Consider the following 14,330-nt stretch of genomic DNA (forward strand, 5'->3'; position numbering starts at 1 on the left):
ATCAAGTCCTAGAATGGCCTCCCATATCACAGAGCCACAAATTCAAAAATTAGGGCTCTGTTAATGGCAGCCATTTGATAGAACAGAATAAGCTCTCTCTACAATTTGATCAGCAGGAGGAGGTGGGAGAGGCAGACTCATAAAGCATCTGACACTTTGGGAAGCTTTCATCTAGGTATCCAGGTGAATGGGTGCTGCGCCTGAGAGAGCCACTGATTGGACTGAGAAAAGGAGTTGAAATCAGTCCACAAGACCTCTGTACACATGGCCACAGCTAGAAGAGAAGAGAGATTAGAAACTGGATGAAAGGCACAAAGCAGTGGGAGGAAAGAGTCCACGTAAACCATCAACGTGAGAGGGCTGTTGTTCCACAGACGCAAAAAAGGAGAGAGCAAGAGTAGGAGTCAGATGGGCTTGCAGCAGCCCCCTCCTCACTGTCAGACCTGAGCAATTTATTCGCACTGTCCAGAGCTAAGTTTTTACTCATCTACAAAACTAGAATAAGAAAACTGATAAGGCTGGTATGAGGAATAAATGAAGTTATGAAGATCTCTTCAAATACCAAAGACTATATGAATGCTTAGTGATAGAAATAATAATTTCACCACCATCATAATCATGAACATAACCTTGATTTTAGGAAGGGAGACAGGATTTTGGGTGCCAGGTGAAATGCTGCCTCTGGAACCAGCTTGTTTACACAAGTGGTGATGCTTTGGTTACTTACAGAGCTACCTAGTATGTACTCTTCATAACCCATGGCTTGGCTTGGGGCCATATGTGCTATATTCAGTTGAGCTGCCGCTCCTCCCTCAGTGCTATCACGAAGCAGAGACCTTGCCCAGGGCTTTACCTTGCTGCTTTTGCATGGTGGTAAAATCCTCAAAGGTGAGTGTGCGCACAGGGGGTCTCCAAAACGCATAAGTCTCCATGATGGCTTCCAGTCCAGTTCTGCAGAGAGAAAAGCCAGCAAAGGAAGCTGTAAATAATCCCAAGATATGCACTGACTTTTTAAAGGTACTGCGGTGGTTTGTCTGACAAGTGGTATATATATAGGCACCAAGAGATATCACCACCGAGGTAAATTAGTCTGGAAGAGCACAAGGTATAGATGACACTGGATTGCAGGAAGAAGAAATTAATCCAATTCAGATTATTTGCAAGCAAGTCATAACCATGATGGAATTTCACTCTGATTTTTCTTCAGAGGAGATTTGGTCTGCATAAAAAAAAATGTCAAAGGTCTAGGTCACTAATATGAATAGAGTTGAGACGAGAGTAGCATTTACTGTTTCTCTAGCACAGGAAGACATCATCATCATTACCAGAGTGCATTGACACAGCCTGTCCCAGAGTTAACTCCACCACTGGGTATGTGGAGTCAGTGAAACTGTCAAGTTGCTATGGCTTTAAAGGCTTCTTAAATCAACAGAGACAAGCAGGGCAACAGAAATAAAAGTAGAGGTAAGCAATCAAATACACTTGAGTTTCTGTTGCAACAAGAAATACTTACCTGAAGTCAAAGAAAGGGTTTGATTCCAGAAATTATACGTTGAGCAAAAAGACCAATACATTTCTGCAAATATTTACCTGTATTTTGTAATCTAATAATCAAGCTACTCTTAGAGGGTCATTTACTTGGGACTGTCAGACTTCAGGAAACATCCAATATTTTACAAATATATTACTTTAAGCCTTCTGTTTCATTGGTATTAAAAATTCCATTAATTGAACTATGTGCACACTGTCTACTTTACCCTTCAATAAATTCTCTATCATATATATGAGGTGCCAATGGACATTGTTTTAACATAATTTTCCAGGTTATCTCAGACAGATTCTTGCTGATATTCCATATCCTCAAAACAGAGTATTGGTTGGGGCTTCATTTAAAGCTTGAACACAGCTTCTGATTATTGACTTTTCTTTAAAACTAACAGCTTCACTTCTACCTAAGTGGAAGGAGGCAAAGTTCAGGGACTATGGGGCAGGTAGGGGAAGGAGCATAGAGAAGAGTAGTGGCATAAGTTGTTTCATTGCAAAGTCACTGGAAAGTAACATGGTGCCCCTTCCTGGAGAAGACAAGCTTTCCCTCTTGAGATGAAACTTACGCTGCCTGTCCTTCTCCCTAGGTAATACATTTCCAGAGTTCTCTTCAGAAGAGTCTTACAGACCAAGAATAAAGTGAGAAGTTTTATTTTGAGTGAGAACAAATATCCTTCCCTTATAAATTACTCTAAGATCCCCTGAGGTTCTTCTCAGATGAGCTGCTGATACGCTGATTGGCTTTTTGTGTTGGAAGAGTTCCTCTCTGAACAGGCCTTACTTGCACAGTTAACTTTCCAAAGTCTTCCCTGGAATCTTGGAGGCTTTAAATACACCAACGTTGGCAAATCAAACTCTGTATTTTTAGAAGAGGTTGAGAAGAGAGGGTGTTGCATGGTGTTTATTAGCTGTTAATCTGTTAAAAGTAGGAATAGAAGACATCTCCACATAGTCACCCTACATTAATGCTGAATACAGTACATGAAACTATTTGTGGAGAGAGAGCCCAGGCAATTAGGGAGTTCAGAATAATAAGGGGATAGGCAGATAAAGCCATGCTGAGCCTTGATGAATATAAGAAATAGACAGGCCAGGCTTAGACCTTACTGCCTTGTTTTGGAATGTTGGCAGCCCACCAGAATATCTCAGGATTCCCTTCAATGGCACGGGAGGCTCACTGCAAATGGCAAGGTCTTTATTGTTCCACCTCCTATTCCATTCTTCCCAGGAACATGTACCAATGATGGGGACGAAATATTAGCTCAAGGACAAAGAGCAGTCCCTTCTCATTTCATAATAAAGTGATAGAAGACTAAGAAGTAGCAATAGCACACTGATAACCTGCAAATATTATATTTATTAAAAAAATAGAAAATGAAAGCCCAGAGTCAGTAGAAGGAGGGAAATAATAAAAATAAGAGCAGAAATAAACGATATTGAAACAAAAAAGACAATAGAAAGGATCAATGAAACAAAGAGTTGGTTCTTCGAAAGAATTAACAAAATCGACAAACCTTTAGCCAGACTCACCAAGAAAAGAAGAGAGAAATCGCAAATAAATAAAATTAGGAATGAGAGAGGAGAAATCACAACAGATACCAATGAAATACAAGAGATCATAAGAGAATACTATGAAAAACTATATGCCAACAAATTGAACAACCTGGAAGAAATGGACAACTTCCTAGACTCCTACAATCTCTCCAAACTGAATCAGGAAGAAATGGAGAATCTGAATAGGCCAATCACAAGTAAGGAAATAGAAACGGTAATCAAAAACCTCCCCAAAAATAAGAGTCCAGGACCAGACGGCTTCTCTGGAGAATTCTACCAAACATTCAAAGAAGACTTAATACCTATTCTTCTCAAACTGTTCCAGAAAATTGAGAAAGATGGAGTACTCCCTAACACATTCTATGAAGCCAACATCACTCTGATCCCCAAACCTGACAAGGACAACACAAAGAAGGAGAACTACAGGCCGATATCACTGATGAACATAGATGCAAAATCCTCAACAAAATTTTGGCAAACCGAATACAGCAATACATCAAAAAGATTATACACCATGATCAAGTGGGATTTATACCAGGGACACAGGGATGGTTCAACATCCGCAAGTCAATCAACGTGATACACTACATCAACAAAATGAAAAACAAAAACCACATGATCATCTCAATAGATGCAGAGAAAGCATTTGACAAGATCCAACACTCATTTATGATAAAAACCTTCAAAAAAATGGGTATAGAAGGAAAGTACCTCAACATAATAAAGGCCATATATGACAGACCCACAGCCAACATCATACTCAATGGACAAAAACTGAAAGCCGTCCCTCTGAGGACAGGAACAAGACAAGGGTGCCCACTTTCACCACTCCTATTCAACATAGTACTGGAGGTGTTGGCCAGAGCAATTCGGCAGGAAAAAGAAATAAAAGGAATCCAAATAGGTAACGAAGAAGTAAAACTCTCGCTGTTTGCAGACGACATGATCTTATATATAGAAAACCCCAAAGAATCCATAGAAAAACTATTAGAAATAATCAACAACTACAGCAAAGTAGCAGGGTATAAAATTAATGTACATAAATCAGTAGCATTTCTATACACTAACAATGAACTAACAGAAAAAGAACTCAAGAACTCAATCCCCTTCACAATCGCAACGAAAAGAATAAAATACCTTGGGATAAACTTAACCAAGGAAGTGAAGGATCTATACAATGAAAACTACAAGACTTTCTTGAAAGAAATTGACGACGACATAAAGAGATGGAAAGACATTCCATGCACATGGATTGGAAGAATAAACATAGTTAAAATGTCCATACTACCTAAAGCAATCTACAGATTCAATGCTATCCCAATCAGAATCCCAAGAACATTCTTCACAGAAATTGAACAAAGAATCCTAAAATTCATATGGGGCAACAAAAGACCGCGAATTGCTAAAGCAATCCTGAGCAAGAAAAACAAAGCCGGCGGAATCACAATCCCCGATTTCAAAACATACTACAAAGCTACAGTGATCAAAACAGCATGGTACTGGTCCCAAAACAGGTCCACAGATCAATGGAACAGAATTGAAAGCCCAGAGATAAAACCACACATCTATGCACAGCTAATCTTCGACAAAGGAGCAGAGGGCCTACAATGGAGAAAAGAAAGTCTCTTCAACAAATGGTGCTGGGAAAACTGGACAGCCACATGCAAAAGATTGAAAATTGACCATTCTTTTTCACCACACACCAAAATAAATTCAAAATGGATCAAAGACCTAAAGATTAGGCCTGAAACAATAAGTTTTCTGGAAGAGAATATAGGCAGTACACTCTTTGACATCAGTTTCAAAAGAATCTTTTCGGACACTATAACTCCTCAGTTGAGGGAAACAATAGAAAGAATAAACAAATGGGACTTCATCAGACTAAAGAGCTTCTTCAAGGCAAGGGAAAACAGGATTGAAACAAAAAAACAGCTCACTAATTGGGAAAAAATATTTACAAGCCACTTATCCGACAAAGGGTTAATCTCCATAATATACAAAGAACTCACACTGCTTAACAACAAAAAAACAAACAACCCGATCAAAAAATGGGCAGAGGACATGAACAGACATTTCTCAAAAGAAGATATGAATATGGCCAATAGACACATGAAAAGATGTTCATCATCGCTAATCATCAGGGAAATGCAAATCAAAACTACACTAAGATATTACCTTACACCCGTTAGATTGGCAAAAACATCCAAAACCAAGAGCGACAAATGTTGGAGAGGTTGTGGAGAAAAAGGAACCCTCATACACTGTTGGTGGGAATGCAAACTGGTACAACCACTATGGAAAACAGTATGGAGATTTCTCAAAAAGTTAAAAATAGAAATACCCTATGACCCAGCCATCCCATTACTGGGTATCTATCCTAAGAACCTGAAATCAGAAATCCCAAGACTCCCTTGCACCCCTATGTTCATCGCAGCATTATTTACAATAGCCAAGACGTGGAACCAACCTACATGCCCAGAAACTGATGATTGGATAAAGAAGATGTGGTACATATACACAATGGAATACTACTCAGCCATAAAAAAGACAAAATTGGCCCATTCACAGCAACGTGGATGGACCTCGAGGGTATTATGTTAAGCGAAATAAGCCAGTCAGAGAAAGACGAACTCTATATGACTCCACTCATAGGTGGAAGTTAGTATATTGATAAGGAGATCTGATCAGTGGTTACCAGGGAAAAGGGGGGGTGGGGGGAGGGCACAAAGGGGGAAGTGGTGTACCCACAACATGACTAACAAAAATGCACAACTGAAATCTCACAAGGTTGTAATCTATCATAACATTAATTAAAAAAAATAGAAAATGAACTTTGATTTCATTTCCATAACAGCAAATTCATTTCATAATGGCAAATGTATTAATAATTTTATTTAAATAGTCAGCTCTTTATAGGATAGTGACCATTTATCCAAACATAAAATCCAACTGAAAGAGTGAGTTATAGAATCAGATTGAAAAACTGGGAAGGGTCTTGGGTGTCATCTACTTCTTCTTCCTATGATGTCATCTTGGATGGTTATCCAGCCTCTGTTGGAGTACTTCACAACAAAAATATTTAGTTTTTTGGCAGATCTGTTAGTAAGTTCTTTCGGACCTTGAGCTGAAATCTCTGATGTAACTTTTACCCTCTGGTTCCATTACCAATGGGTAAATGGTGAGAGCGGCAGACATTTTCCACATCCTCATTAGGAAGACCTTCCTTGACTGTTAAGAATGTAATGTATGACATGCCATATATGGGCACACCCACGGTCCATCCAGTCCAGGATTCTGTCACAACAAGGGTCCTTTTGGTAGTGGAGTTGTGGGGGAGGGGTTACGACTACCAAAAAGTAATAGCTAAGCCCACACATTCCCAATCATGCTTTATTAATCCACTGTGGCTCCATCTCTTATAGATTTACCCTAGACCCTTACTGAATATGTTTATATATTCAGAGTTTATCTCTTTTTAGAAAAATTAATCCTATTTGTTTACTATATGCCACATCTTATTCGTCCTCAAACTCCATTAAGTTTCATTGGATAGATCTAATTCTTAGAAAGTACTAGTTCTATAGATCAGGATTTGGTGAAGTGTCATGGCAAGATAAGTATTAGATAATTCACCTCTCCCCACCGCTGGAATGTCTACTTTGAATCCCATGTTTTTCTTTGTCCCATCGCTTAGCGCAATGCCTGTTACATGGCAAGATCCCAATTTATATGCTTTGAATTAGAAAGTAAAGAAATGAATTTTCACCCTGTGTTTTATTACTGAGTCATTATTTTATGAACTTTAACCAGAACTCATTTTTCTAATCCTAAAACTTCGGAAAAAAACTTGATGTAAAATCAAGTCTCTGAAGACAAGAGGAATCCTCAAGTATAGACATGGGAATTATTTCCGTAGCTGTTTGTGCCTTCTTGACTCAGATCTCAGAGAGGTTTCAGTTTTCCTTTGGTTTCTTCCATTCTGGTGATAGAATTTCTGACCTTCAACAGAATCTGAGTCCCCAGCAGAGGCCAGTCATTTCTGCCCTCATTTCTCTTACAAGAGTCCTTGCCAACTCCCCATTGACATTTTCAGCCACTTGGATGTCTATTCAAAATGTATCCTGAGCAACACATTGTTTACTTATTCATCATCATTCTAGGTTAGTTTTGTAAAATTTTATCTCAAGGTTCTTAAAAGTGAATTCATCATCTAACATATTTAAAAAGTGCTCTTAGGTAACCACATGTCATTAACATCTTCCACATGGTGGGCCTCTAGGGTCTGTTGCACACCAGAGACCCGATGTCATCTTTGAGGTTTCCAGTTAGAGACGATCAAATTGGCAAGTGTCCCTCTCTTGCTTACTTTTCTCTGTTTGCTCCAGTGACAACAGAGGCCATATCCAAACCCCCTTTGTTCAATCCTTTGGCTGTAATCACTTCCCTGATTTCCAGGCCTCTTCTCTTTAGACTTTTCAGTCTGCTCACTGGCCAAACTAACAGAATGTGCTGAAGAGGAGGGAGAAAAGGAAGGAGAGAAAGCAAGCCAAAGAGCGCATTTGCAAATTGAAGATGCCTTGAGATCAACTGATTTGGAAAAGTAGCCAGACTGTAAAGAAGGTCTTCTCATTCAAAAAAAAAAAAAATGATGGGACCATCCTTTTGAGGTTCAGCAAATATTTGAAAATTTATAACAACAATTACAACTATATTTGGGAACCTATTAGGCAGCACACCAATGCATAGTTTCTGCTTTTTATTTGTCTAGAGATAGAGAATTGCTTTTTTTATCTTTCTTCCATTTATTTTTTTCTGTAGTTCTGACTTTTGACTCTTCCTCATACTATTTGTTGGTGATCAAGGTAACAAAGGGAGCATATGTCAGGGATCGATAAGGCCATTGGTCATGTCTCAATAGAAGATAGTCAAGGGCTAAAGGAAGTCTGCTGAAATGGGGAGCTTGAAGTCATAAAGGAGTTACTCAACCAGGAAAACAATTATGTGCTAGGTTCAGGAGACAGAAAGGCAAAAAACCCCACACAGTCTTTACCCTTTAGGAGTATCCTGTTTAACAAAAAGAGAACATGTAAATGAGTAATTTCTGAACTGTGTGATAAATGCTACCTGGAGATATGTTGAAGATGCCATGGAGCACTGAGAAAGAAGTATTTAATGCACCTGGAAAACTCAAGGAAGATTCCATAAGGCCAATTATTTAAGTTCAATATTAAAGGGTACCCAGCAGTTTTCCACACAAACCAAGAGGCAGGAAGAGCTTTCCTAGCAGAGTTAACAGTATATGCAAGACTTGGAGGTGTGGAAGAGAAGGCATGTTTTGGGAACTGAAAGCAGTTCAGGATGACTGGTGCTCTGGGTGCAAAATGAGGACACCATGGACAGCATGGATATTTATCTCACGTTAGGTTCTTGGATTTTATCCCATGGGTAGTACTGTGCCTCTGATCTCCTTTCTTTTCTCTTCCTTCCAGTATTTGAGAAAACACAAAAGCAGAATATACTGTTCTTTCAGATCTAACTTCCATATCTCAACTTTCTAATTCTTTTTCTTAGACTGTCCTTGGTCCACTAAGGTGAGATCACACCTTCCACACATCCTTCTCCTTCACTGGCTCTGAAATTAGCCGCTCCACCTAGATTCCTCAGCGTATTTGTTGTCTGTGGATATTCTAAAAGACCTCCCAACAGAGGTCTGCAAATTGGCCAAAAAAAAAAGCCATCACTCAAAACTGGGTTTAGATGGTACAATAAGTATATCTACATGATGAATTGGCTGTCATTGAGGTGCCTTATAATGGTTTGGAAGAACTGGTGTCTATTGGACAGAAGCTGGGAGTTGAGTTACAATTGTTCCTTACCCAGTGATTCCCAACTTGGGAACTCTGTCCCCACTTGGAGTCTGAACAGGTAGCAATAGCAGCCCATAAGGAATTTTCACTGCCGCAAAAAGTACAATAAAAGTCAAAAATAACACAAAGCAGGCTAACTAAAATATTATGTTTCTTTGCATCTGACTAAAATGGTCCAACTTTAATTTGGTAATACTAAATCACCTCATGGGCAGGTCAGCACAGTCGTTAAAAGCACAAAGTCTGGAGTCAGACTGCCTGGGTTCACATGGAACCCTGCTGCTCATGAGCGCACCTTGGCCAAGTTAGATACCTCTTCATGCCTAAGTCTCTCTATCTGTAAAATGGAGATCATGACACTAATCCATCCTGAGTGTTACTTAATAAATGCAGACTGATTAAAGACAAAATATATCAAAATGAGAGAAAATACAGTGAAAACTTGAGGACCACTGGTCTAACTCAAGCAAAAGAAATCCCGTCGTCTGCTCAGGTTGTGACCTGTAACAGGAGAAAACATTCTTGCTTCACTGGAATTCAAAGCTTTATCAGCCCTCTGGCTCTGGATTGAATGTGGAGGGACCTGTATGTTACCTAATTCCATTTCTCTTCCTCTCCTCGAAGAAGCAAAACATATCCCGCAAACCTCTGTAGGCCTCATTATCTTGCAGATATTTCTGACTCCAATATGTTAGCCATTAAAAAGACGTCACTCTGTTAGATGACACCATCCCTGGGCAAGGGCCATAGATAATAAAACAACTGCCAACTCTCCCTGGCAAACCCACATGGACAAAAGGACAATGGTGGAAAAGGTTCATGACAGAGGATGGAGAACAAATAACAAGGCAGAGAAAAATGTTAAATACTAGCTGAAAGACCATAAACCAATGGACACGATAAACAGCTATGGCCTGGATGAATAGGAGGAGGCTGGCAGGATGCTGCTGCCAGAGTCCAGTAGAGGGCCAGCTACGGTGAATATAGATGCAGCAGCGCCTGAGAGGGAGTGCAGCACTGATTACTTCCATAGGTCTGCTCAATGGCACCCATGCTAGGGATAAAAGAGTATGCAAAATCTACAGGGGCTAGTAAGATTGCCAGGAAAGAGCAAGATGAGATTGGCTGGAAAAATACAGCCAGCAGCTCTAGGGAGAACAAATGAAAATATAGAAAATGAAAGTAAGGGAGACACTTGGAAAGTCATGCTGGTTGAAAGAAGGCAAGTAAGTGGTCAGCTCATTAGTTCTAAGCTTCCTATGGGAGCCGTCAAGCGTGACAGGGAACTGGAGGTGGAGGAGGGCAAGATTGTCTGCTGACTGGCAAGCTGCGCCTAACAGAGGAGAGCGACATCATTCTCTGGATGCTGTCACTCGCTGGATTTGCAAATTCTGAATGCTAGTACCTCACTGTACTCAGTTTTACCATCAGTGAAATGGGAAACATGGCACCAATACCAATCAACTCAGAGGTAAAATATACCACTTGGACCACAGATACTATATGAAATGATTATTACTATCATTTACAGACTTACAATTTGAATGCCTAGAAACAAATATATAAAGTTGAACTGTATGAAATTGCTATTTTACCATCTTGACTTACAAATATAGTAATTTCATCTTTTTAGCTTAATAGATAGATAAGAGTGTAGAGAAGATTTGAGACACTTGGTTATAATAGAGAACTCTGACTTTCGCTGAGATCCACCTGCACCCTCCCTCCCCCGACTCCCAAAGAAAAGTTGTTTCTTTCAGATCTAAGCAAAGAGGAACTGTCCTGGAGCTAAGTTCTGGCTGAGACTTTTCCTTTTCCCTCTGTTAACTTCAACTTCTCTAATTCCTTAGGTCACAGTCCTCTTTCTGGCTGCACACTCATCCTTATTGGGAGGATGAGGCTGGGCCCTGACAGGGGTTCCTGTCTATGCCCAAGGAGATGGTTCTTCACTCTATGAACATGACCTTGGGACAATAGCTGCTGAAGAGGTGTTTACAGGAAAATTCTTTACTTCCAAATATTTCCCCCGACACCAGTAGAGATGCCTTCCTTTGGGTTAAGTATTAGCATCATTAAGCTTCCTCTTGCAGCAAGCAAATACATCCATTCCCATAATGCAGCTAATGGCTCCATTTTTAGATCACCATACCCTGAAATATTATGTAAAGGGACTCTAGGCACCAAGGACAGCCACCAGCCACGTTCCCAGCAAGAGCAGTGTGAGCTGAAAACACTCTGAAAATTAGCTCAGACGCAGATTGCCTCCTATCCTTCATCCTGCAGGCCCTATTGTTTTTTCAACGAGGGGAAACCTATTAAAACTACTTACCCATGTGAGGCAACCTCCCCATGATACAGAGCCTGCCACGGGCTCCTTTCCCACAGTTCCTAAGTCATGGAATTTGAGTGTCCTGGTTCAAGCCACCAAGGGTAGACTCCAATAGAGAAAAAGATGCCCTCCTAAAAAGCTGCACCAACTCCCTGGACTACAGAAGGGCCACTCCACCTGGGGCCTTCATGAGACCAACAGCAGTGGTTTCTGGGACGCCCTGTCAGTTAGGAGTATCTGGAACAAACCATGTCACATAGGACAGTGCCCGTTGCAGTTGTCTTAGATGCACTAGAGGGTGGGAGGAAGGGTAAAGCCCAAGGTCAGAGATAAGATGAAGGCTGCTGACATAGGAGAACCCAGAGTCATACACTCCATGGCACTTTTAAAAGAAGTTCATAGGATCTCTCACTCCCAAGACAGATCATAATTTTAACCCTCTCCTTTTTATGTACGTGTTTGCTTTGGAAGAAGTCCCTGGGAATTACATAAAATTTCCCAAGCTGACGGGCTTTCTGTAAAATCTTGGCAGCCACTCTTAACAGGGACAAGGCTTTCACATTAGATGTGGGTTGAGAGACCCACAGAGTCCTCTTTCCTTCTGCTCCTCTGACTATCCCCTTTAAAGTGCAAGGTCTTTGCGGTGGTAATTCTCCCTCTAGCTGAGCACAGTGGGCTCTCCAGGCTTGTGGACAGATGTAACTCCCAAGGCTGTTTCCTGACCAGGAGACTTAGTGCAAAGACTCTTGCTTCTCTTCAACTTCATGACCATGTCTTCTCTTTGGAACTGGCTGCGCGCTGGGGTGGCCACAACCAAAGATATAATTTTGCTTCTCAGTTCGCTACTGAGCGATCTTTGTCAACCGAACCCCACTTCGCTTGGCCTCAGCCTCTGGGATGCCTTCTTTCCTGAGGCCCACAAACTCTGCAACTTGCTGGATGTCCTCCTTCTCCAGGGAGCCTGGCAGCACAGACATGCCCCACTGTCCAGAGCCAGCTCAGATGACCTGAAGGGTGTGTGTGTCTAATCTTTAACTAGGCTAAATCAGTGTCTTACAGTAGCAGGTCATCTCAGATTTGAATCAAAATTGCCCTCAGTCTCTCAGACTAAGCCTATTTATAAGATTCACTCTTTCTTCCCTTCTTAGTTGGTATCCAAAACTAGGTCCCCACTGTTGCTCTGCCTGACTCACTCTTGGTTGGGGTAAGACTTCTTACTCCAGATTTCCTGGTTTTTAATTTCTTTACCACTTATCAACTCTATTTATGGTTTTGTAACTAAACAAACAATTATTATTTTACTCAGTATGGCACTAGAGGAAAAAAATCTAAGAATAGAAACCTGGAATAGGTCCAGCCGCAGTCTTCAAGGAGCTTACATTCTAGCAGGGGCAGAGCCCAGGAACACAGACCACAATACAAAAGGGCCTCTCAGCTGAGGGAAGCTATTTTCCCCCAGGACCAGGAAGGTGTTTCCTTTTTCCTCCTAGAAGGAGAAATCTTCCAGAAGTAACACTGCATATCGTGCCCTGGGGCTAGGCCTGATTAAAGGTAAACATATAGTGACCACCCCCACCTCCACCGACAAAGCCAGATTTCGGCCACATAATTTCTGAGAAATCTAGAAGGAGGAAAAATTTAGAAGTAAACATAATTTCCCTCCCTGAGGCATTGCAGAGAAAATGCCTGAAAGCAAAACTGTCAGTGTCTCCCCTCTGATAGGACCAGCTGTCTACTGCTCTTCCCTACAACACTCACACACACACTCTCACACCAACACAACATACACACACAACACACACACACACACACACACCTATACTTCAGTGTGGACTTCTAATCAGGGACAGAATACATGGGAATGAAAATTAGCAGCTCCATAACCAAAGTCTGAAGGGTGGTGAGTGTGGAATGCCGCTTCCTAAAGAAGCAGGGAGAACTATGATGGGCTCTGATGATGGCGACACCATAGGGGTGACGCTGTGGGCTCACCGGGGCTCCTGTTGCGGTTTTGGAAGGCCCAGTGAATATCATCTCTTGTCCTCATTTGAACTCAGAATAAATTCTGAGAAAGACCCAGGAGCCTGATGCAACAGAGACCAAAATACCAGTTTTATTATTGCTAAAGCTGTCTGGAGACTACGTCATAGGTGTGAAGGCTGAATGAGTGGACCAGAACGCCCCTGAAAAAGCTGAATCCCCAGAACTGCAGGCTTCCTCTGCTGGGCTTATCACACAATGGAAAGAACCCAGAACGCACACCCCCTGGAGGCAAGGAGGTCCTGAAGAGCTCCTTCACCCAGACCTAATGATCAGATCAGTCACTCTGGTCCCCACTGAGGGGAAGGAGACAGTGATGGGGCTGGAAGCCAGGAGGACTTCTCCATGGATATCTCCTTACATTAAAATATGAAGACTGGGAAATAAGTATCCTCACTATAGCTCCCTCAAGTTCTTCTCTACACTCAGAGGATACTGCTGTCAGCACAGGCTGCACTCCCATGCACTGCAATGAGAGGCCTACAGGTGAGAGAGATGCACGAGAGGCATTTAAAGAGAGTGTAGTGGGTGGCTGTGTCCTCCTCATCGTTCCTCTCATACTCCTCCCTTCCTGAGCCTCTGGATCACACTGGGATGGATTGAGATCGACAAACCTGAACGTGTTTTGGTTTGAGGTTTGGCAAATTCTGTAACTCCAAAGTATCCCACAAATGTTTTGTGTTCTGCAAAGCCAAAAGACACTGGTCAAGCACTTTCCCCCTTAATTTTTAAGCCCATGTGTTTTTAAAGGAAATGTAATCCGTATGTTTTGGGTACATTTATATGCAACTCATCAAACCATGCTCATCATCAGTATGAGTCATCTGATGTCTAAAATGCATAGGGAAGATCATAGATTTATAAGAACTCAGCACAAGAAGGGAAATATGTGAAGCACTGGCTGGAAGGTGATGAACTGGATTCTGGTATTAGCTCAGAACCACCGGTTCCCAGAAGCTTTATAAATAGTCCTTTATATCCTCATCCATCAATCC

The 14,330-nt window shown here is 41.3% G+C and overlaps 1 protein-coding gene across 5 annotated transcripts in view; it reads right to left on the minus strand.

The window, feature by feature from the left end:
* TBX15 (T-box transcription factor 15) overlaps window positions 1–14,330 on the minus strand; it is a 104,576-nt gene that overhangs the window by 11,919 nt on the left and 78,327 nt on the right. For all 5 annotated transcript variants that reach the window (XM_014847608.3, XM_044749343.2, XM_014847613.3 and 2 more), the window contains exon 7: window positions 854–951. In XM_014847608.3, coding sequence (XP_014703094.1) covers window positions 854–951 — 98 coding nt within the window. The remainder of the gene's footprint in view (window positions 1–853; window positions 952–14,330) is intronic.

This window comes from Equus asinus, chromosome 16 (assembly GCF_041296235.1).
Source record: "Equus asinus isolate D_3611 breed Donkey chromosome 16, EquAss-T2T_v2, whole genome shotgun sequence".
Classification (NCBI taxonomy): Eukaryota; Metazoa; Chordata; class Mammalia; order Perissodactyla; family Equidae; genus Equus; species Equus asinus.